Genomic DNA, 22150 nt, shown 5'->3' with positions numbered 1-22150 from the left:
TACAGGCACCCGCCACCACGCCCAGCTAGTTTTTTGTATTTTTAGTAGAGACGGGGTTTCACCGTGTTAGCCAGGATGGTCTCGATCTCCTGACCTCGTGATCCTCCCGCCTTGTCCTCCCACAGTGCTGGGATTACAGGTGTGAACCACCGCGGCCAGCCGATACGTCCTTTTCTAAATGGCTATCTAGTGGATCCACCACTTTCTCTTTTTCTTTTTTTGAGGTAAGGTCTTGCTCCATGGCCCAGGCTGGGGTGCAGTGGTGAAATCACAACTCACTGCAGCCTCGAACTCCTGGGCTCAAATGATCTGCCCGCCTCAGCCCATGAGGGCTCAAGTGATCCATCCGCCTCAGCCTCATGAGTAGCTGGGACCACAGGTGTGGCCCCCACACCTGGCTAGTTTTTTTAATTTTTGTAGATAGAGATGTCTTGCTGTGTTGCCCCGGCTGGTCTTGAATTCCTGGCCTCAAGCGCTCCCTCCACCTAGGTCTCTCAAAGTGCTGGGATTACAGGCATGAGCCACTGCACCTGGCCCATTTATTTATTTATTTATTTTTAAGAGATGCAGTCTCTCACTATGTTATCCAGGCCTCAAACTCCTGGGCTCAAGCGATCCTTCCAGTTTGGCCTCCTGAGCAGCAAGGACCACAGGTGCATACCACCATGCCTGGCCCCTGTATTTTATTTTATTTATTTATTTTGAGACGCAGTTTCGCTCTTGTCACCCAAGCTGGAGTGCAATGGTGCGATCTCAGCTCACCACAACCTCTGCCTCCCGGGTTCAAGGGATTCTCCTGCCTCAGCCTCCCAAGGACCTGGGATAGCAGGCATGCGCCACCACGCCCCGCTAATTTTGTATTTTTAGTAGAGACAGGGTTTCTCCATGTTGGTCAGGCTGGTCTCGAACTCCCAACCTTAGGCGACCCACGTGCCTCAGCCTCCCAAAGTGCTGGGATTACAGGTGTAAGAAATTTCATCATTTAGCTACGTGCTTGTTGACGTACAAGGTGTGGTCATTGCACCCCAGTGTTCCCCTGTGTGGCTGCGGCCAGGTAAAGGGGCTGCGCTCCTCTCGCCCACCCCAGAGGGTCAGCCCCAGAGGAAGCACTGGTGACCCTTGTTGCCATAGATTGGTTTCCAGTTCGGATTTTTTTAAAAAACAGCAGGACTTGACGGGGGCATGAGTAACACACAAAACAGTGCACTGGGCTGAAGGGTGCAGCTTCGTGAAACCCTACCAGCGCACCCTCAGCGTAAGCCTCGGAGACACGCACCCCTTTCCAAGGCCCAGCGCTCCTGGCTCTCCGTGTCTGGCTTCCCAGGGAGGGGCACGTGGCTGTGCTCCCGGGCCTGGTTCCTTCCTGCAGCGCCATGTGGCCACGGCATCTGTGTGGCATGTGTCCGCGGTTAGTGTCTGCGCGGTTCCTCTGTATTCCGCTGAGAAATGGGTGTTGCGAATTCCAGTTTGGATGGGAAACCGCAGTGCGGATGACTCGCTTGCATGCGCAGCTGCACACGCAGGGCTGGATCCGTGCCTGGGTGTGCGTGACCCCGTCGTGCAGAGCGCGCACCCTTCCTCAGAATCCACAGCAGCTGGTCCAGAGGTCAGATACGCTGCGTGTGTAGTGATGTGTAATGCTGAGGGTGGGCCGTAAAAGGGTGCACACTGCTTCATCCCGCTCAGCCCGAGGCCGCCCAAAAGCAGCAACAGGCGAGCTCTTTGGAGGGGGTGCCTCAACCCCCTCCCTCCGAGATGGGGCTGGGACTGCAAACAGCGAACCTCTGAGACGGGGCTGGGACTGCAAACAGCCAAGCCCAAAGCACCAGCGTGATGGCCCAGGGCCCTCGTTAGGGGAGCTCACGTACAGAGGGCGGCAGCATCCCTGAGATGGACAGCGAGAGAAAGGGGGCTCCATCCAGAGTGGCCCGCAGCGAGCGGTCAGGGTGTGGCGCGCATGGCAAGGTTTGAGGAATTTGGCTCAGGGCCAGGGCTGGTTTCTTTCAGTGTTTTAGGCACCGACCGGGCTACCTTTATCAGTGCCCAGAAATGTTGAAGGCCCCGTGTGGGTTTAAGCTGCGGAGAAAACCTGTAGCTGGTGGGTCACAGAGCCATTGAGACAGATGCCGAAAGAAAGCAGGGCATGGAGGGATCTCAGGGGCCGACGCCCTCGAGGGACCTGCCGGGGTCCGTGTGGTTAGACTGCAGGGTGCGCGCAGCCCACACCGCGGGTGTCTGTGTCTGTGGCCCAGCGAGCCGTGTCCTGAGTGTCCCCTCTGTGTGTAGGGGGCCCAGGCAGTGCCACTTCCGACCTGGGGATGGCATGTGACCGTGCCAGGGTCTTCCTGCACTCGGACGAGCACCCCGGGAGCTCCATGGCCAGCAAGGTAGGCCCTGGCTGTCATTCTCACCCTCCGCTTGGGGCCCTGCCCTCTCCGTGGCCTGCTGGCGCATTGGGGGCACCGCTGGCTCTGGTGTCATGTGGCACCAGCAGCTTCAGGAGGCTCAGCCGGCCTTTCCGCACTGTGCGATTCAGACCTGACCACGCCCTTGTGCGATGTTCCCCAACCACATCCCTTCGAATTGCCGTTATCTCCGTGCTTCTCCAGTCCAGGAAAAGCGTGATGGTTGCAGAGATGCCCTCCACGGTCTCCCACCACTCAGAGAGTCACGCGGACGAGACCCTGGCCGGCGGGAAGTCGGATGCCATCTTCAGAGCTGCCAAGAAGGACCTGCTCACCCTGATGAAGCTGGAAGTGAGTGGCCCCGGCAGGCACCTGCCCTTGTCCCACGCAGGGCCCGTGGCCTCCTCTCTGCCTCTGTCAGGCAGTGGTTCCGGGTGTGGAGGACGTGGCTGCACAGAAGGTGCTGTGGGTGGAGTGCAGGCTTAGTTGTCTTTTGAGGTCCCCTTTAGGAAGCTAGCAGCTTGAGATCGCCTTATGTTCAAACTCAAAGCTGAGGCTTTCTGGGACATCAGGGTGTCCCAAAGCTGGACTTCAGAATTCTCATCTATGTTTATATTTAATATAGCAACAACAGTGTCAGATTATCGTAGTATGACATTTTGTCAGCTTCACTTTCATAATTTATTTTTATTACTTTTTAATATTCAATCATTTGTTCATCTAGGATTTAATTTCTTACATATGATGGAAAGCTTTTTTTTTTTTTTGAGACAGAGTCTCGCCGTATGGCCCAGGCTGGAGTGCAGTGATGTGATCTCGGCTCACTGCAACCTCCACCTCTTCGGTTCAAGCAATTCTCCTGCCTCAGCCTCCCGAGTAGCTGGGATACAGGCACCCACCACCATGCCTGGCTAAATTTTGTATTTTTAGTAGAGACGGGGCCCAGGCAGTGCCACTTCACCATGTTGGCCAGGCTGGTCTCGAACTCCTGACCTCAAATGATTTGCCCACCTCAGCTTCCCAGAGTGTTAGGATTACAGGCGTGAGCCACCGCGCCCGGCCGATGGAAAGCTTTAAATAGGTAAAAAGGCAGCCGTGACGGTGTCGTGAGTTCCCATGCACCAGTCACCCAATTCCATAGTTACCAATCATGGCTAATCACTTTACAGCTGTACTCCTAGTCCCTCCCCCAATTATTTTCTGTCTGAAAAATCTCCAACACGATATAATTTCACATCATGCCTCTCTAACGGTTAAGGACTCCTTTTGAGGCATGACCACAGTGTCGTTCTGCAAGTGAAATGTTAAAAAGCTGCGATTGCTCACGCACCCAGCGTGTTCCTGGACCCCTGACTGTGTCGTGAGTGGTTCTCAGTGGTTTGTTGTTGTACAGATCAGGATCTGAGCAAGGGCTATACGCTGCAGTTGGCTGATCTATCTCTTAAATCTCCTTTTCTGGCCGGGCACGGTGGCTTATGCCTGTAATCCCAGCACTTTGGGAGGCCGAGGCAGGTGGTTCACCTGAGGTCAGGAGTCCAAGACCAGCCTGACCAACATGGTGAAACTCTGTTTCTACTAAAGATACAAAAATTAGCTGGGCATGATGGCAGGCGCCTGTAATCCCAGCTACTTGGGAGGCTGAGGCAGGAGAATTGCTTGAACCTGGGAGGCGGATGTTGCAGTGAGCTGAGGTCACGCCATTGCACTCCAGCCTAGGCAACAAGAGTGAAACTCTGTCCCAAAGGAAAAAAAAATCTCTCTTCTTCTTCTTTCTTCTTCTTCTTCTTCTTCTTCTTCTTCTTCTTCTTCTTCTTCTTCTTCTTCTTCTTCTTCTTCTTCTTCTTCTTCTTCTTTCTTCTCCTTCTCCTTCTCCTTCTCCTTCTCCTCCTCCTCCTCCTCCTCCTCCTCCTCCTCCTCCTCCTCCTCCTTCTTCTTCTTCTTCTTCTTCTTCTTTCTTCTTCTCCTTCTTCTCCTTCTTCCTCCTCCTCTTCCTCCTCTTCCTCCTCCTCCTCCTCCTCTTCCTCCTCCTTCTTCTTCCTCCTTCTTCTTCCTCCTTCTTCTTCTTCCTTCTTTGACAGTGTCTTGCTTTGTCATCCGGCCTGGAGTGCAGTGGTGCCATCTCAGTTCACTGCAACCTCCGCTTCCTGGGCTCAAAGTGATCTTCCCACCTCAGCCTCCTGAGTAGCTGGAACCACAGGCTCACTACCACACCTGGCTAAGTTTTGTATTTTTAGTACAGACAGGGTTTCGCCATGTTTCCCAGGCTGGTCTTGAACTCCTCGCCTCTAGTGATCCACCTGCCTCGGCCTCCAAAAATTCTGGGATTACAGGCGTGAGCCACTGTACCCAGCCAGTCTTCTTTCTCCTTAAACAACTTTTTAATTGTAGGAAAATTCAAAACTATCTAGAACAGATGGAATATGTGAAGGTGAGCACCTAGCATCCCTCACAGTAACGATCACACCACAGCCCACCTTGTTTTCTCTGCACGCCTTCCGTCCTGTCCTTCTGTCCCGTCCTTCCGTCCCGTCCAGGTGCTCACCCTTGAAGCAAATCCCATCATCACAGCGCGTCACTGGTGGATATTTCAGGATTCATCTCTAGCCACAATAGTCTTATCATTTCTGAACACTTAACAGTAATCCTTAAAACGGCCAAATGGCTTCAGCTGTGCGGTCAGTGCCCCCCTGTCCAGCAGCCTCGTCCATGTCACCGTAGTTGGCTCCCACGTCCCCCTCGTCCCCCTCATCCCCCGCATCCTCCTCGTCTCCCACATCCCCCTCGTCTCCCACGTCCCCCTCGTCCCCCTCATCCCCCTCGTCCCCCTCATCCCCTGTGTCCCCTCATCCCCCTCATCCCCCGCATCCGCCTCATCCCCCTCGTCTCCCACGACCTCCTCGTCCCCCTCATCTCCCTCATCCCGTGTCCCCCTCGTCCCTCATCTCCCTCATCCCCCTCATCCCCCTCGTCGTCTCATCCCCCTCGTCCCCCTCATCCCCACGTCTCCCTCGTCTCCCGAAGGCTCTGACTTTCTTTGCGCAGCTGCTTTCCTCAGGGGGCGACTTTCTCCTCCTGAAGAGCTTCTCATGGTTCCTCGGCTCCTCGGACTGACAGCGCGCCCTGGGGCAGTGTGGCCTCCCCCGTCAGCGGCCGTCCTCTGCCTGAGAGCTAGATACGTGGCTGCTCAGATTCTTCTCATCCTCCTCCACCTCTTCTCCCTCCTGTTTGACAGACTTGTGGAGACGTGTGGTGTCATTTCTCTTTTGGGGGGAACTGGCGTCACCCCCTTCACCGTCAGGGTTTAGGAAGTTTAATGGTTTGGTTTTCAATCATCTTCCAAAGGTGATGGGTGGGGTTTCTTGTTTTTATTTCATTATCACTGTGGACTAGGGGTTCACACACCTGATGTTTCAAACCTTTGTGGGTGTGGTACCCGCAGACGCTCCCTCACCGTTGGTTTGCCCCAGGGCCTCTCCACAGACTCGGGGTCCACTGCAACCTCTGCCTCCTGGGTTCGAGTGTGTTGGGCACTCCCGGGTCACCTCTGGGAGCTCCCAGATTCCAGAGTCCTCGTGCCCTGGAGGGCGTCGTTCTGTAGGTGGGGTGGAGAAGACGTCCCACTGCTGTCTATGCCAGTGCCACTTATAAAGAAATCACCCTTTCTCCCTGAAATGACATCCTCTCTCTTTTACATAAATTCACAAAAATACGAGTGTCTGTTTCTGCATTTTCTGCCTTGCTCCACTGTTTGGTGTCTGTCTCTGTACTGAGGCCCTGGTTTGGCATCGGTGGCTCTGCAGAATGCCCGGTGTCCATCAGGCCCTTGTTGGAGGGCAGCCTCGGAGGAGGGCCTTGCCCGGCCTCTGGCCTCCCCGCTCGTTGCCCCAAACAGCCCAGCGCAGCCTCCGTTCTCTGGACCTTCATTTATGCTTCCCGCCCATGTTCCCTGAAGCCTGCTCTGTTTTCAGGACTCATCTCTGTTGGATGGCCGGGTGGCACTTCTGCATGTTCCTGCAGGCACAGTGGTGTCAAGGCAGGGAGACCAGGTGAGCGGGGATCCGGGTGGGGGGAACTGGGACCACCCAATGCCGCAGCCCACTGCCAAGTGGAGCACCAGAGGAGGGCCTGGGCTGGACACCAGTGAGTGGGGACCTCCCAGCACTGGGCCGCTGCCCCTCTGGGCACCGTGGCAGAGCCCCTCCCCTCAGGCAGCCCTGAGCCCTGAGAGCTGTGTCCACCTTTGGCCCCTGCTGCAGTGGCCCTTCCGCTCGCACCTGAGAGTGGGCCAGGCAAGCAGATTGGGAAGAGGTCATAAGAGGTCACAGTGGATACAGATCAGTGGACGTGGCCTTGGAGTGGTTTCATGGGCACATCTGCAGATGTGGGACCAAAACGTGTGGCGTGTGCAGGGGACTCAGTGTCGGAGGGGCCGGGAACCCACCCCTCAGAGGCCAGGCCCCAGGCGAGGCGGCATGGGACCCTCCATGCACAGGAACACTGGGCTGACGCGTATTTGCTGGGGACAGTCAGTATGCGGGTGCTGGGAGGGAAGGTGTGCAGGTCCGAGGCCCGGCTCGCTGCACGGAGCCCTCGAGAACCCAGATTTTCCATGACTGCTTGTGAAATCATGAAACCGTAGACACTGCCGAAATGTTTCCAGTGAAGTCCATGCCCAGAGCTGATCAGGTCGGCGGATGGTCTCCCGGCCGAGCCTGGTGGCGTTGTCTGCTCTGGGCCCAGAGCTGCCCCCGTCCTGCCCGTGGCCACTCGCGGCGCCTCCTGAGCCCTCTCGTGTTGTCAGGACACCAGCATCCTGTTCGTGGTCTCGGGGCTGCTGCACGTGTACCAGCGGAAGATTGGCAGCCAGGAAGACACCTGCCTGTTCCTCACGCGCCCCGGGGAGATGGTGGGCCAGCTGGCCGTGCTCACGGGGGAACCTCTCATCTTCACCATCAAGGCCAACAGGGACTGCAGCTTCCTGTCCATCTCCAAGGCCCACTTCTACGAGTGAGTCCGAGGTCCTGGCCCCAGCCCCGCCTGCCCCGAGACCCCTCCCTGCATGGCCGGCCTCTTCCCTGCTGCTCGGGCTCCCCGCTTTGTCCCCGGCACCTGTGCAGGCCCAGGCCTGTGCCCCCTGCTCCAGCGCTCAACCAGCCGACCACATCTGCCCACAGCGATCTGCTTCGCACGGCCATCTCTGTGGTCTGCTCCCAGCCGTGACCATTTATCGCTGGTCAGTTCTGGGGCTGCCCAGCTTGGCTCAGCAAGGCCCACGTTGGGGCGGGGCCGGGCGTCAGGGGCTGTGAGCCTCCCCACCCCTGCAGCCTGGGCTGACGTGTCAGGAGCCGGAGATGGGCGATGGGCGATGCGGAGGTGGAAGGGCAAGGCAGTGGGTGAGGACACGGGTCTGGCTCGGGGGAGGAGCCCCGCTGACGTGTGTCCCTTCTTGGGGCAGAATGTGCCCGTGTCGCCTTCCAGGCTCTGGGCTGGAAGACGTCTGTCCGCCTGAGCCCAGCCCGTAAGTCTCAGATTCGGCCCCTCCAGGCCCAGAGCTGCCCTCGGCCCGCCTGTGGCTGCCTGGCAGAGCCTCCACGTCTTCGCATCCACAGCGCTGGGCATTCTGCTCTGTCAGGTCCAGAATCTCCTGGAGCCTGGGGTTCAGTTTAACCCCAGCTCTCGCCTCTGGCAGCTTGAGCCGTTCTGTGTGTGTTTTCTGGACCCCCGCAGGCCAGATGTCTGTTGTGGTCCCAGAGCTCTTCTGCCTGAGTGGTTGGGCAGAAGGAGAGGTCAGGAGCCTGAAGGTCAGTGGAAGCACAGCAGCTGAAGAAAACAGGTCGGCTGGGCGCAGCGGCTCACACCTGTAATCCAGCAAATGGCACCATGCCGTTTCTGCTTCAGCCTGGGGACCCCAAGCCGGGCAAGGGGCAGGGGTGGGGGCAGCGAGGCCCTGGGCCAGTTGGGAAGGTCTTTCTGCATGGCCTCTGTCTTCCAGGCCTGGCCTGAGTGGCTCCAGCTGGGTCCCGATGCTGGGTGCCCTGACACCGCAGCATGCGGATGGGGAGACTGAGGCTCCAAGTCCTGGTCCCTCCACCAGCAGGGGACCCTGGGTGGAGCTGGACCCATCTCCCTCCTGAGCATCCCTAGCTGCTCCGTGTCAGCGCCAGGGAGATCAGGACGGATGGCAAAGAACAGGGACAGGAACCACCCAGGGCAGAGCTCAGGGCCCTCAGCCCTGTCTTAATGCAGCTCAGTCCCTCCGTGCTGTGTGTCTCCGTGTGTCTGCATGTGTCCGTGTGTCTGTGTGTCTCTGTGTGTGCATGTGTCCATGTGTGTCTCTGTGTCTGTGTCTGTGTGTGTGTGTCTCTGTGTGTTTGCATGTGTCTGCATGTGTCCGTGTGTCTCTATGTGTCTGCAACATGTGTCCGTGTGTCTCCATGTGTGTCTCTGTGTGTGCATGTCCGTGTGTCTCTCACTGTGTGTCTGTGTGTGTCCACGTGTGTCTCCATGTGCCTGTGTGTGTCTGTGTGTCTGTGTGTGTCTCTGTGTGCCTGTGTGTGTCTGTGTGTCCATGTCTGTGTGTCCCCGTGTGCCTGTGTGTGTCTGCGTATGTCTGTGTGTGTCTCCATGTGCCTGTGTGTGTCTGTGTGTCTGCGTGTGTCCGTGTGTGTCTCCATGTGCCTGTGTGTTTCTGTGTGTGCGTGTCTGCGTGTGTCCGTGTCTCCATGTGCCTGTGTGTCTGTGTGTGTCTGTGTGTCTGCCTGTGTGTCCGTGCATGGTGTGCCTTGCAGCCATCACCCCAGCCAGTGTCCCGAAGCTCTCCTCCACCCCCAGGGCTGTAAGTGCCACGCTCACGCCCTTCACGCCCTCACCCAGCCACTGTCTTGCCATCTCCCGGGTATCAAAGGGGCTTCCCCCACCTCCTGTGCAAAGCGGATCCTGATTCCACGTTTGCCCTTCCTCCTGGTTTTGCCTTCTGAGGAAATGGCAGCTCCACCTGCCTGTGGCTCGGGCTAGGCCTGGAGTCATCTGGCAGCACTCTCAGGCCTGGTGCAGGTTGCCCCACGTCCCACCTCGCCACCGCCCAGAGCCACTGGGCACGTCCCTGCTGCAGCCCTCCCCCTCCACAGTCTGTCCCCACACGACCACCGGGAGACGACAGTGTTCCCAGGTCAGAGGCCCCGGCCACCCTCCACCCACCCAGGAGAGACCCTGTGCTCTCCAGGCCCCGTGGGTCTCTCAGCCTCTGCCTTTGCCTGCTGGTGCCCTTCACGGCACTCGCTGCCAGCCACACCCACGGCCTGAGTGTGCATTATGCAGCTCCTGACGGTATGTGCAGTCCCCTGCCAGGACCGCAGCCTGACACAGGGCCCGTGCCCAAGGGGCACTCGTGGGTGTGCCAGGAGGGGGCTCTTTGGGCTCCCCAACAGCTACTGGGCACGTGGTGGGCGGTGCTGTGCCACGGGGCCCCCGCCAGTGGTCTCTCTACTCTCAGGGTGGGGTGGGGGTTGCGGGTCCCATCCATTCCCGAGCACCGTGGCCCTGGGTGAAGGGTAGGGCTGGAGGGATGGGGGGAGTGACTCTGGGCGGCCGGCAGGATCATGCGGAAGCAGCCGACCGTCGTCCTGGGCGTGGCGCACACTGTGGTGAAGAGGATGTCATCCTTCGTGCGGCAAATCGACTTCGCCCTGGACTGGGTGGAGGTGGAGGCCGGGCGAGCAATATACAGGTGAGGCCGTGGGTGCCACACACTCCGCATCCACGCTGCCCTGGCATCCATGCAAGCCGGGGATGGGCAAAGCGCAGTTACCATGGAAACCACACACGGAAGTTACCGTGGAAACCACACACGGAAGGCTGGATTTCCCCAGCCCCACCCCAGCTTAGCTTGGAAACACACTTCGTGGCCTCCTGGATTTCGTGACACCCGCACATGCTTGGACACAGTCCATGTTCCACGAGCATCTCTCCGTGTCAGTATATTCAAGTCCACACCGTCCCTTTAAAAGGGCCCCATTGACCGGGCGCGGTGGCTCACGTGTGTCATCACAGCACTTTGGGAGGCTGAGCTGGGCGCATCACGAGGTCAGGAGTTCGAGACCAGCCTTGCCAACATGGGTGAAACCCTGTCTCTGTTAAAAATGCAAAAATTAGCTGGGCGTGGTGGTGTGTGCCTATAATCCCAGCTACCTGGGAGGCCGAGGCAGGAGAATCGCATGAACCTGGGAGGTGGAGGTTGCAGTGAGCCGAGATCGTGCCACTGCACTTCAGCCTGGGCGACACAGCGAGACTCCGTCTCAAAAAATAATAATAAAACCAAGACAATTTTAGAATATTTATTCATTTAAAACAACCCAGGCCTGTTAACATAAATATTTTAAAATTTTGTTTTCCAAAAAATAAGATAGTGAGAAGCCTGCGTTTTCTTTTTCTCAATCCTGAGTCTGTCTGGCATTGGGAAGCTGGGTGTGGAGGCTGAGGCTGGGGGCCCAGGGCTGCAGGGCCTCTGTGTCTCCCGCAGGCAGGGGGACAAGTCCGACTGCACGTACATCATGCTCAGCGGCCGGCTGCGCTCTGTGATCCAGAAGGACGACGGGAAGAAGCGCCTGGCCGGGGAGTACGGCCGAGGAGACCTCGTCGGTGTGGTAGGCGCTGGGCCCTGCTCCTGCCTCCCCCACCTCTGCATCTCTCTCGGGGCGTCCTGGGTTCTGGCCTGGGTGTGGCCTGGCCAGTTACTCAGGGGAGCAAAGGCCCTGGGAGTGGATGGCAGGAGTGATGCCCCGAAGCTGCTTTGCTGTGAGCCCCGGGCTCTGTCTCCATTGGGGGGACTCCCCACGGCTGCTTTGCTGTGAGTCCTGGGCTCTGCCTCTGTGGGGGGCTCCCAGGCACCTATCCTGGTATCTGGCCGCACTGGCCCAGATGCCTCAGGTGTCTCTTGAGGGCTGGTAGCAGCAGGAGCTGCCTCTGGTCTGAGGCTCCACGGGAGCAGCTACAGCCGGTCTGGGCCTCACAGCAGGCCCCTGCATCCTCAGCGAGCGCGGGGCTGCCCAGCTCCAAGGTGCCGCGGCCTGGGGCTTCTGCTGATTTGTGTTAAGTTTTTGTTTTTGTTTTTGTTTCTGCTTTTTGAGACGGAATTTCACTCTTGTTGCTCAGGCCGGAGTGCAATGGCACGATCTCAGCTCACTGCAACCTCCGCCTCCTGAGTTCAAGGGATTCTCCTGCCTCAGCCTCCCGAGTAGCTGGGATTAAAGGCGCCCACCACCACGCCCGGGTAATTTTGTATTTTTAGTAGAGACGGAGTTTCTCCGTGTTGGTCAGGCTGGTCTCGAACTCCCGACTGCAGGTGATTCACTCACTTCAGCCTCTCAAAGTATTAGGATTACAGGCGTGAGCCACCGCTCCCAGACTGTGTTAAGTTTTAAACCAGTGGCCAGGTGCAATGGCTCATGCCTGTAATCCCAGCACTTTGGGAGGCCAAGGTGGGTGGATCACCTGAGGTTGGGAGTTCGAGACCAGCCTGACCAACATGAAGAAACCCCATCTCTACTAAAAATACAAAATTAGCTGGGTGTGGTGGCGGGTGCCTCTAATCCCAGCTACTCGGGAGGCTGAGGCAGGAGAATCGCTTGAACCTGGGAGGCGGAGGCTGAGATCACGCCACTGCACGCCAGCCTGTGCAGTAAGAGCTAAACTCTAACTCAAAAAAAAAAAAAATGCTAAACTCCGTCTCAAAAAAACCAGTGTGTGGGGAGGCCTAGGTGCCCTCACCTGGGGACAGCATGGTCTTCGGGCAGCCTCTGAGGTCGGAGGTGCCGAGTTGCTCTGTGTTTTGCCGGCGATGGGAACTCTGTGCCAGTGTGCTCCAGCACTGCCTCACCTCAGCTCTGCCAGGGCCGAAGGTCTTCCCCTCAGAGTCCCGCGCTCCCGATGGCTCAGCAGGCCCTGGGCCTCTGGTTGGTGGTATGTGCAGCCTGGCGGTTCCAGCTCCGTCCACCGGGTGAAGGCTCACACACCTGGCCAGATGCCGGCAGGGAGGCCTCAGTGCCAGACAGCAGGGCTCCCGCAGGCTCTGAGGGACACATCTTAAGAAGAGGTGTTCTCCAGGCCAGGTGCGGTGGCTCACGCCTGTAATCCCAGCACTTTGGGAGGCTGAGACGGGCAGACCATGAGGTCAGGAGATTGAGACCAGCCTGGCTAATATGGTGAAACCCCTTCTCTACTAAAAATACAAAATAATTAGCCGGACATGGTGCGTCTGCGGTCCCAGCTACTCGGGAGGCTGAGGCCGGAGAATGGCGTGAACCCGGGAGGTGGAGCTTGCAGTGAGCCGAGATCGCGCCACTGCACTCCAGCCTGGGCAACAGAGCGAGACTCCGTCTCCAAAAAAAAAGGGGTGTTCTCCAAAGGCATTTATTTCTTCGGGAGAGCTGAGACTGCCCTTGTTCCAGCCTGTGTGTCCAATGCCTGTGTCTGCGATTTGCCTGGGTTGCTAGGGGCACCTTTGGCTTCTGGCATGTTCCAGTGGTTCTGACAGCACGTCACCTGCCAGCACTCACTGGCTGCCTCCCCCTTGCGGTGTGGATGGCGTGTGGGAGCCCTGGCCTCCTCCCTTGCTTTCTGCACGCCGGGGCCATGTGTGGCTCTGGCAGGGACAGGCCCAGCTGGCTCAGCCCTCCCAAGCCCGCAGCCCCAGCAGCTGGCTCCTCCCCTCAGGTGGAGACGCTGACCCACCAGGCCCGGGTGACCACGGTGCATGCTGTTCGGGACTCAGAACTGGCCAAGCTGCCTGCAGGAGCCCTCACGTCCATCAAGCGCAGGTACCCACAGGTGAGGATGGGGTGAGGATGCGGACCAGATGCGGGTGTGGAGCGGATGAGGGCACGGAACAGGTGAGGGCGGAGCGGGTGAGGGCACAGAGCAGTTGAGGGCACAGAGCAGTTGAGGGCGCAGAGCACATGAGGGCAAGGCACAGGTGAGGGCATGGAGCAGGTGAGGGCGCAGAGCTGGTGAGGGCGTGGGTGAGGGCAGTGCGGGTGAGGGTGGCACAGGCCATGTCTCAAGCTGTGTCCTGAGTTGTGGTGATCATTCGGTCTACGTACATGTGGATGGAAAACGACCTGGAGGAGGTGAAAATCAGAGCCCAGCTGGGTGGAGGCCGGGAACGGTGGGCAGGAAACCTGGAGAGGCTCCCGGGCTGCTTCCCTGGACAGTCGCACAGCTGCCTACTTGGTGGCCTCTCTACTTGTGAGTGATGTGGGTGCAGCAGAGGAAAGGGAAGCGACTCTCACTCTGAGATCTGCAGAAGGACAGGGCGGGCTGCTCGGAAGTGCAGGGTCAGCAGTGAGGAGAGTGCCCAGAAAGGACCGGCCGAGGGGCCCGAAGGGCACGTCTGCAGTTGTTCATCAGCCAGCACACGGATCCCAAGAAGTTTTTCATTCTAGAATAAATGGAAAGGGGGTGCAGGTGTGGCCCCCAGCATGTTGCAGGGCCTTCTACAGCCAGTGCCTCTCGCCACCCCTGGGGCTCACCCTAAGAGGCCATCACTGCCCTCCCTCCACCGCCTCCCCTCAGGTAGTGCTTCTCCCACTCACAGCTCCTGGGTCCTGGTTCTCCCGCCCACAGCTCCTGGGTCCTGGTTCTCCCACCCGCAGCTCCTGGGTCCTGGCGCTTGCTGCACTTGCCCACTTACGGACCAGGGGAGCCTGGCAGAGCATGTGAGGGCAGCTCACAGGGCCAGCAGGCTCCGGGGTGGCAGCCATAGTTGCTGGGAGCAGCAGGGAGCCAGGCTACTCCTCCGTCTGCTTTGTCCTGGCCTGCCGGGCAGGCCTCGTCCTCATGAGCGCCTCGGAGCAGGAGCCCTGGCCCACCCTTTAGAGGCTGCTGCAGGGCTCCGTCCGACCAAAAGCTTCTGGGGGACATGTGGGTGGAGCCAGCAGGTCCACTGTTGTGGGGCCAGCTTTGCTGTACAGTCAGCCTCTGGGCAGGGTCCCTGCAAGCCAGCGACCCCTGGTGTGGGGACCGTTTGGTTCAGTCAGGATGAATGTCCCCAGCTGTGCCCTGAAGCGGGGTTGGCACCCAGAAGCAACGGCCACAATGAGCCCTCAGTTCCAGAGAAGCCTGCCAGCCTGCCCTTGTCCTGCCTTCAGGGTCGTGGGTGGCTTTCCCCGGAGTTGTCCGCCTGCCCTGAAGTGAGAGCGAGAGGCTGGCCTGGGCTCACAGTCACAGAGGACATATACCCCTTGTACCTGCTGGCCTGGCAACCAGAAAGGCAGCCGTATGGCTTAGCTGGGCTTCAAGAGGGCTTCAAGGCCTGGACAGCCATGGCCCAGCATGTGGCTTGTGAGCCACGTGCAACTCAGTTCATGGAGGTTTTGAAAAGCAGATCCAGCCCCATTGGCTGAGTCTCACTGTTGAGCATCACTGCCTTTGGTTCCCAGAGTTTCTCTGTTTAAAATGTGTGGCTCTCGGCTCCTGTGTCTGCCTGCAGGTGGTGACTCGGTTGATTCATCTCTTGGGTGAGAAGATCCTGGGCAGCCTCCAGCAGGGACCTGTGACAGGTGGGTCACCTCCCCCAACCCAGAGCCAACCCAGTCCTGGAGCCCCGCCCACCCCGCCCCCGGCCCCCCCCCCTCCTGGAGCCCCGCCCACCCAGCCCATAGCCCTGCCCTGTCCTGGAGCCCCGCCCACCCAGCCCATAGCCCTGCCCTGTCCTGGAGCCCCGCCCACCCAGCCCATAGCCCTGCCCTGTCCTGGAGCCCCGCCCACCCAGCCCATGGCCCCACCCATCCTGCAGCCTCACCCACCCAGCCCACGGCCCCGCCCTGTCGTGCAGTCCCACCCACCCAGCTCATGGGCCCTGCCCTATACTGGGGCCCCACCCACCAAGCCCACAGCCCTGACCTGTGCTGGAGCCCCGCCCACCCACCCACCCATGACTCTGCCGTGTGCTGGAGTCCCGCCCACCCATGGTCCCACCCTCCATTGGAGCCCCGCCCACCCATGGCCCCACCTACCTCAGAGCCCCGCCCACCCGAGCCCAGTAATTTTGTCAAACTGTGTCTGAATGTGGGCAGCATTGGAGGAAAGCTCCGCTATATGTGAAAAGATGAAATGTGATATATCTCCCTCCTATTTTCGTCAGCTGATTGGAAAAAGGAAACAGGGTGAAACCTCCGGAAACGATATTGGTGGAGCAGAGAGTGTTCTCTCTCTTGTGCTAAGCATGGAAAGATGATGAGACCATTCTAGAGTGCGGGGAATTTAGTTTTTCCTGCTCCAGCGTATTCATCCTTTCCTAGTTCTGAGGTGTGCTTTTTTCTGGAGCCACTGTTAGCTCTCAGGCCGTCCTCTCTCACCGGGTTCCACATACTTGAGGACTCTGACCGTTTATCTCCTCTGGACAGCATTTGACCCCAGACCCCCTTGCCATTCTGGGAGCGCCTCTCTCCTGCCTCCTGCCTCTGTGCCTGCTGCTTTCTGCCTGGAGCCCTCAGGAGAGCCTGGCTGCTCCCGCGTGTCCTGCAGCTCCGTCTCAGCGCAGCCTCCCTGGCCTCCCCATCCACCCAGCACTCTCAGCTCCCTTTCCACTTCCTTTTACTCCTCTGCGCTTGTCACCCCCGACGCATTGCATGACCTGTCACCTGCCTCTGGCACTGGCATGTGAGCTGGCTGGGAGCAGGAGCCTGCACCTGTGTTCACACAGTGACGTGTGCACAGCATTGAACGTCTGTCCAAGAAGCGGAGAGATGCACAGAGGGCCATACAGAGGCAGTGAAGTGTGAGCCCCACTCTAGGGTGACCCCATCTTCATCTGAGTCCCTCTGCAAAACCGTTTCCAAATAAGGTCACTTTTTTTTTCTTTTTTTTTTTTGAGACGGAGTCTCGCTCTGTCACCCAGGCTGGAATGCAGTGGCGCAATCTCGGCTCACTGCAAGCTCCGCCTCCCGGGTTCACGCCATTCTCCTGCCTCAGCCTCTCCGAGTAGCTGGGACTACAGGCGCCCACCACCACGCCTGGCTAATTTTTTGTATTTTTAGTAGAGACGGGGTTTCACCGTGGTCTCGATCTCCTGAGCTCGTGATCCACCCGCCTCGGCCTCCCAAAGTGCTGGGATTACAAGCATGAGCCACCGTGCCCGGCCAAATAAGGTCACATTTTGCGGTTCTGGGTAAACATGAATTTGGGGGGACACTAACACATAATGTAACTCTTCACTCTCCACTTACCTGCACTGTGAATTTTGGGGGACACTGTCTAACACGTAATGTGACTCTTCACTCTCCACTTACCTGCACCATGAGTTTTGAAGTGAGTTTCTTGTAGAAGGTGTCTGATTGGATCATCTATTTTTCATCCCTTCTGGCAATCTTTATCTTTTGTGTGTTTAGACCGTAGATACTTAGTGTAATTATTCTGTTGGGATTTACATCTTCCATTTTATTGTTTTTTCTGTTCTCACACCCCCCACTGTTGTTAAACACTACTGTATTTTCTCTTTTTATTTTAGAGATGGGGTGTCACTATTTTGTCTAGGTTGGAGTGCAGTGGCTAGTCACAAATGCAATCATAGCTCCCTGCAGCCTCTAACTCCTGTGCTCAAGTGATCCTCCCCCCTCAGCCTCCTGAGTATCTGGGACTACAGCTGTGAGCCTCTGCGCCCAGCTTTTCTGTCTACTTTTAGGTTACTTGAACTTCTTTGAGTATTCCATTATAATTATCAACTGTGGTTTCCATGGTGTCTCTTCACGTGATATTTTCAGTGGTTCCTCTAGCGGTGACAGTATCCGTACCTAACTTATCCTTGTTTACTGACAGCCACATCTCAGCACTTTAAGTGGAATGTGGATAACTCACCATTGTTCAGTCACTTCATCCTTCCCCCTTTATGATGTGGTTGTCTTAACTATTACCTCTGTGTGCACTGAACCCCACCCCCCAAAAACACAGGGCCACAACTTTCGCTTTCAGCCATCAAACATAATTTTTAAAACTTAGGAGGAGAATAATCTGTGATGTTCACCCAGAGTCACCGTCCTCCTGCTCTTCTTTCATTTGCGGTGTCTCAGGTTTCCTTCTGGGCTCGTCTCCTTGCTGTTGAAGAATCGTGGTTAGCGGTTCTTTCAGAGGAGGTCTGATGGCTGCAGATCCCCTTGCTTTCCCTCATCTGAGAATCTGAGAATGTCTCCGCATCGCCCTCATGCTGAAGGGTGCTTTTGCTAGATGTATAATTCTGGTTTGGCAGAAATACAAAGTATTTCAGCACTTTAAAAATGTTGTGCCACTTCCTCATGGCCTCTGTTGCTTCTAATGAAGGATCCAGGTATTCAGATATTCTCCAGTAGGTAATGCATCATTTCTCTCTAGCTGTGTTCAAGAATGTTTGGACCACGCACAGTGGCTCACACCTCATCCCAGCACTTTGGGAGGCCGAGTCAGGAGGATTATTTGAGCCCAAGAGATCGAGACCAGCCTGGGCAACATGGTGAGACCCTGTCTCTATGAATAAAATTTGAAAAATGATCCAGGCATGTTAGCACACACCTGTCGTCCCAGCTACTCAGGGGGTTGAGGTGGGACGATCATTTGGGTCTCGGAGTTTGAGGTTACAGTGAGCTACGATTGCGCCGCTGCAGTCCAGCCTGGGCAACAGAGCAAGACCCTGCCTCAAAACACACACACAAAAAGGTGTTTTTCTCTGTCTTTAGTTTTCAGAAATGTGATTTGGAAGTGTCTGAGCATGAATACTTTGGATCTGTCCTGTTTGGGGTTTCTTCATCTTGGACCCCTAGGTTTATAGTTTTTAACACATTTTGGAAGTGTTCAGTCTGTATGTCTTCAAACGATTCTTCCACCCGTGTACTCCTCCACCTCTTCTGGAAATAAAGTGGCACAAGTGTTAGACCTCGCGTTATTGTCCCCAAGGCCTCTGGGGCACTGTTCATTTTTTGAATCTTTTTTTCTCTCTCTGATGTTAAGATGGAATTGTTTCTTTTGATCTATCTTCAGGATCTTTTGCTTTTTGTCATCTCAATTCTGCTTTGAGGCCTATCAGAGAGTTTTAAAAAAATGTTCTGTCGTGTTTTGGTTCTTCTGTATGCCTCCTGTTTCTTTGCTAGGACGTTCTCTCTTTGTCTTTGTTTCAGGAGTGTTCAGGATTGCTGGTTCTAGCTGGTAATGATAACGGCTTTATTGTCCTGGAGAAATAATTCCGTCCGTGACGTGTGGTCGTTTTTATCTGTGGATTGTTTTTGCTGCTGTGGTTCAGATTCTCCTTGCTCTTGGCGTACCGGGTCACCGTGGATGTGGCCTGGTCACTGTGGACCCGTCCTGGTCACTGTGGATTTTGTGTCCTGATGTTTTGAGTGTTAACGCTATGAGACTCGTTCCCATTTAAGTCTTCAATTTTCACTGTGAGCGTGCTTGTATTCACAGGGCATGTCCTGGCCGACGTTTGTGGAGTGTAGTTTGAACGTGAACTGACCCTGGTCTGCCTACTGGGTGCTGCCCAGGCCCAGTGTGAAGGCTGCATTCTGCGCCATCTTCAGCTCTCAGAGCCGCACACCTGACCCTGGCACAGGCTGGGTCTTCATTAGCAGATTTGAGGCTTTCTTGATCTCCTACCTCTAGTTGGCAGGGGGTGGGGCCTCCTCTGCTTTCTCTGCAGGGGTGCACAGTTGGGGGGGGATGTCTGCTGGTCGGGGGTGCACAGTTGGGGGGGGATGTCTGCTGGTCGGGGGGTGCACAGTTGGGGGGATGTCTGCTGGTCAGGGGGTGCACAGTTGGGGGGGATGTCTGCTGGTCAGGGGGTGCACAGTTGGGGGGGATGTCTGCTGGTCAGGGGGTGCACAGTTGGGGGGGATGTCTGCTGGTCAGGGGGTGCACAGTTGGGGGGGATGTCTGCTGGTCGGGGGTGCACAGTTGGGGGGGATGTCTGCTGGTCAGGGGGTGCACAGTTAGGGGGGATGTCTGCTGGTCAGGGGGTGCACAGTTGGAGGGATGTCTGCTGGTCGGGGGTGCACAGTTAGGGGGGATGTCTGCTGGTCGGGGGTGCACAGTTAGGGGGATGTCTGCTGGTCAGGGGGTGCACAGTTGGAGGGATGTCTGCTGGTCGGGGGTGCACAGTTGGGGGGATGTCTGCTGGTCGGGGGTGCACATTGGGGGGGGATGTCTGCTGGTCGGGGGTGCACAGTTGCGGGGGATGTCTGCTGGTCAGGGGGTGCACAGTTGGGGGGATGTCTGCTGGTCGGGGGTGCACAGTTGGGGGGATATCTGCTGGTCAGGGGGTGCACAGTTGGAGGGGATCATCTCTCTGCTGAACGAAGGGGTGCACAGTTAGGGGGGATGTCTGCTGGTCGGGGGTGCACAGTTAGGGGGGATGTCTGCTGGTCAGGGGGTGCACAGTTGGAGGGATGTCTGCTGGTCGGGGGTGCACAGTTAGGGGGGATGTCTGCTGGTCAGGGGGTGCAGAGTTGGAGGGATGTCTGCTGGTCGGGGTGCACAGTTAGGGGGGATGTCTGCTGGTCGGGGGTGCACAGTTGGGGGGGATGTCTGCTGGTCGGGGGGTGCACAGTTGGGGGGGATGTCTGCTGGTCAGGGGGTGCACAGTTGGGGGGATGTCTACTGGTCAGGGGGTGCACAGTTGGAGGGATGTCTGCTGGTCAAGGGGTGCACAGTTGGGGGGGGATGCCTGCTGGTCAGGGGGTGCACAGTTGGGGGGATGTCTGCTGGTCAGGGGGTGCACAGTTGGGGGGATGTCTGCTGGTGTGGGCGGTGGACAGTTGGTGAAGATGTTTCCTGCTGTGGGCAGTGGACAGTTGGGAGGAAGCTGGCTGGTACAGGGGGTGCGCAGTTGGGAAGGACGTGTGCTGGTGCTTGTTTGGTGCCAGTCAGTGTCCCTGGAGGCAGCTCCCATGGGGAGGGAGGGACAGACCCCTCCATCTGTGGCCGCCTTGTGGCTGGGAAGCAGACTCTGCTTCTTTCTTGGCCTGAGTCGGGTGGTTCCTCCATGAGTCCGAGGTCCCTGGCCAGCCTGCCTTCCTCTCCATCCTTTGGAGTCTTGTGAGAGCTGCCTCGAGCTCTGTCCGTCTCTGATCATGACTGGTGACAGTCAGGTGGCCTGTGTCTGCTCCACCTCCCTGCTGGCCCAGAGCCAGAACCCCACCAAGGCTTTTCCCAAGGCTAAGGTCATACGGAACTAGCAGTAGCCTCCCCCATTCCGCCTGAAATGAGGACTCTGACACCTCAGTCCCCGGAAAGGCGAGAGGAAGGGGATTCCCAAGGAAAAGCTGCAGGAAAAATAAATCCACATCAGACTGCAGGAGCAGCGTTCAGGCCGAAGCTCGGGCCGAGGAGGCGCTTCTCCGTCTTTCTGTGCTCAGCAGCACTTTGGCGTGTGTGTGCATTGTTTGTTTGCTATCTGGGAGTTATTTCCTCCTGATTATAGAAGGCACCTGCCTTCCACTCAGCGCCTAGAGGCGGAGAAGCATCATCTGGGCCCGAGTTTCCCTCTCCTCCCGTGTGGCCGAGGCTCAGCTGCAGGGAGGGGCTGAAGTGTGTGCGGTGAAGGTGATGCTGGGGACACCTCGCAGAGTGTGCCGGGTCGTGGTGGTGGCCCAGGCTCCTGAGACGCCCCTGACAGGCAGGTGGAGGCTGGATGGGATGGCCTCTCGGGGGGCCAGCTGGGGGTGGTGAGAACTGGAGGCTCTGTGGCCGGCACAACAGGTTCCATGCCGGTGTGGCTGGTTCCCCCAGAGGAGCAGAGGCTGCCAGGAGGAATGTGTGTGGAGGGTTTTATTTTGCTTCATTTTTCTTGTCTGTCATTGTGGAGTTTTATCACAAAGGCTGTGTAGGCTGCAAAAAGACCTAAGAGCCCTCAGGCAGGAGATGAAGACGTGGGCGCCTCTCTCTTACAGCTGCTCAGGTGGTGCTGAGGCGCCAGCACCCTGGTTCTTTTCCTGCACGGACACAGCTGCACACGCGTCAGGCAGGGTCCTTTACTGGGGCTGCTGGTTTGGGTATTTACTCCAGGGCTGGGGTCCCCTCCAGGGGTCCATGAGCCCCACAGCGACACACGGCCAGCCCTGCACTCCAGACCTGCACTTTGGGCCGCTCAGCTCCAAGCGCTTATCCCTGCCAGGGCCCCGTGTGGATGCCTCTGCATGTCTCCAGCGCTGCTTGGTCACAGCCCTTGGCAGAAGCTGGGTGCGGTCTGTGAACAGCTGGGGATGCAGCTGGGCTTTGCAACCTCCAGGCAGAGATGGGCACAGGACACTGAGCCTTTGGCAGCCGGTGCGCAGCACACAACCCTCCATCCCTGGCTTACCTGCTGGGGCCGACCGAGCACTGGGCCCTGTCGGAAGCTGGCACCATGCTCAGGAAGCCAGTCAGGAAAGAACCCTCTCCTAGAGCTGCAGTCGAGTTGGGTCAGGGACGAAATCAGACCAAGAAGGCAAGAGAGATGGCTCAGAAGAGGGTGGGGAGGGGCAGGGGCACACAGATGGTGGGGCAGTGCTCCCTGAGGAGGTCAGGACCCTTTGGGCCAGGGAGAGAGCTGTGTGGTGTGGGGGTCACCAGCAGCTCTCGGGGACCGCAGATGGGCAGAGGCTGCAGACTTTGGCTTGTTCTGAGTGGGGATGGGCACTGGGGGCTTTGAACAAAAAAGGCTCCTGGCAGATTTGGGCATTGAAGCTCAGCCCTGGCCACTGTGCACAGAGCCTCCTCTCAAGCAGGCGGCTGAAGCCACCCCAAGG

At 57.6% G+C, this 22150-nt stretch overlaps 1 protein-coding gene across 1 annotated transcript in view; it reads left to right on the top strand.

Moving 5' to 3' along the window:
* PNPLA7 (patatin like phospholipase domain containing 7) overlaps positions 1–22150 on the top strand; it is an 80889-nt gene that overhangs the window by 34325 nt on the left and 24414 nt on the right. Inside the window, exons 13-20 of the mRNA XM_058445932.1 lie at positions 2287–2387; positions 2610–2756; positions 6374–6451; positions 7207–7412; positions 10000–10131; positions 10924–11047; positions 13116–13229; positions 14890–14959. Of these exons, the coding sequence (XP_058301915.1) occupies positions 2287–2387; positions 2610–2756; positions 6374–6451; positions 7207–7412; positions 10000–10131; positions 10924–11047; positions 13116–13229; positions 14890–14959 (972 nt within the window). The remainder of the gene's footprint in view (positions 1–2286; positions 2388–2609; positions 2757–6373; positions 6452–7206; positions 7413–9999; positions 10132–10923; positions 11048–13115; positions 13230–14889; positions 14960–22150) is intronic.

Source organism: Hylobates moloch, unplaced genomic scaffold, assembly GCF_009828535.3.
Source record: "Hylobates moloch isolate HMO894 unplaced genomic scaffold, HMol_V3 SCAFFOLD_10, whole genome shotgun sequence".
Lineage (NCBI taxonomy): Eukaryota > Metazoa > Chordata > Mammalia > Primates > Hylobatidae > Hylobates > Hylobates moloch.
This window is presented reverse-complemented; position numbering and strand designations above follow the sequence as displayed.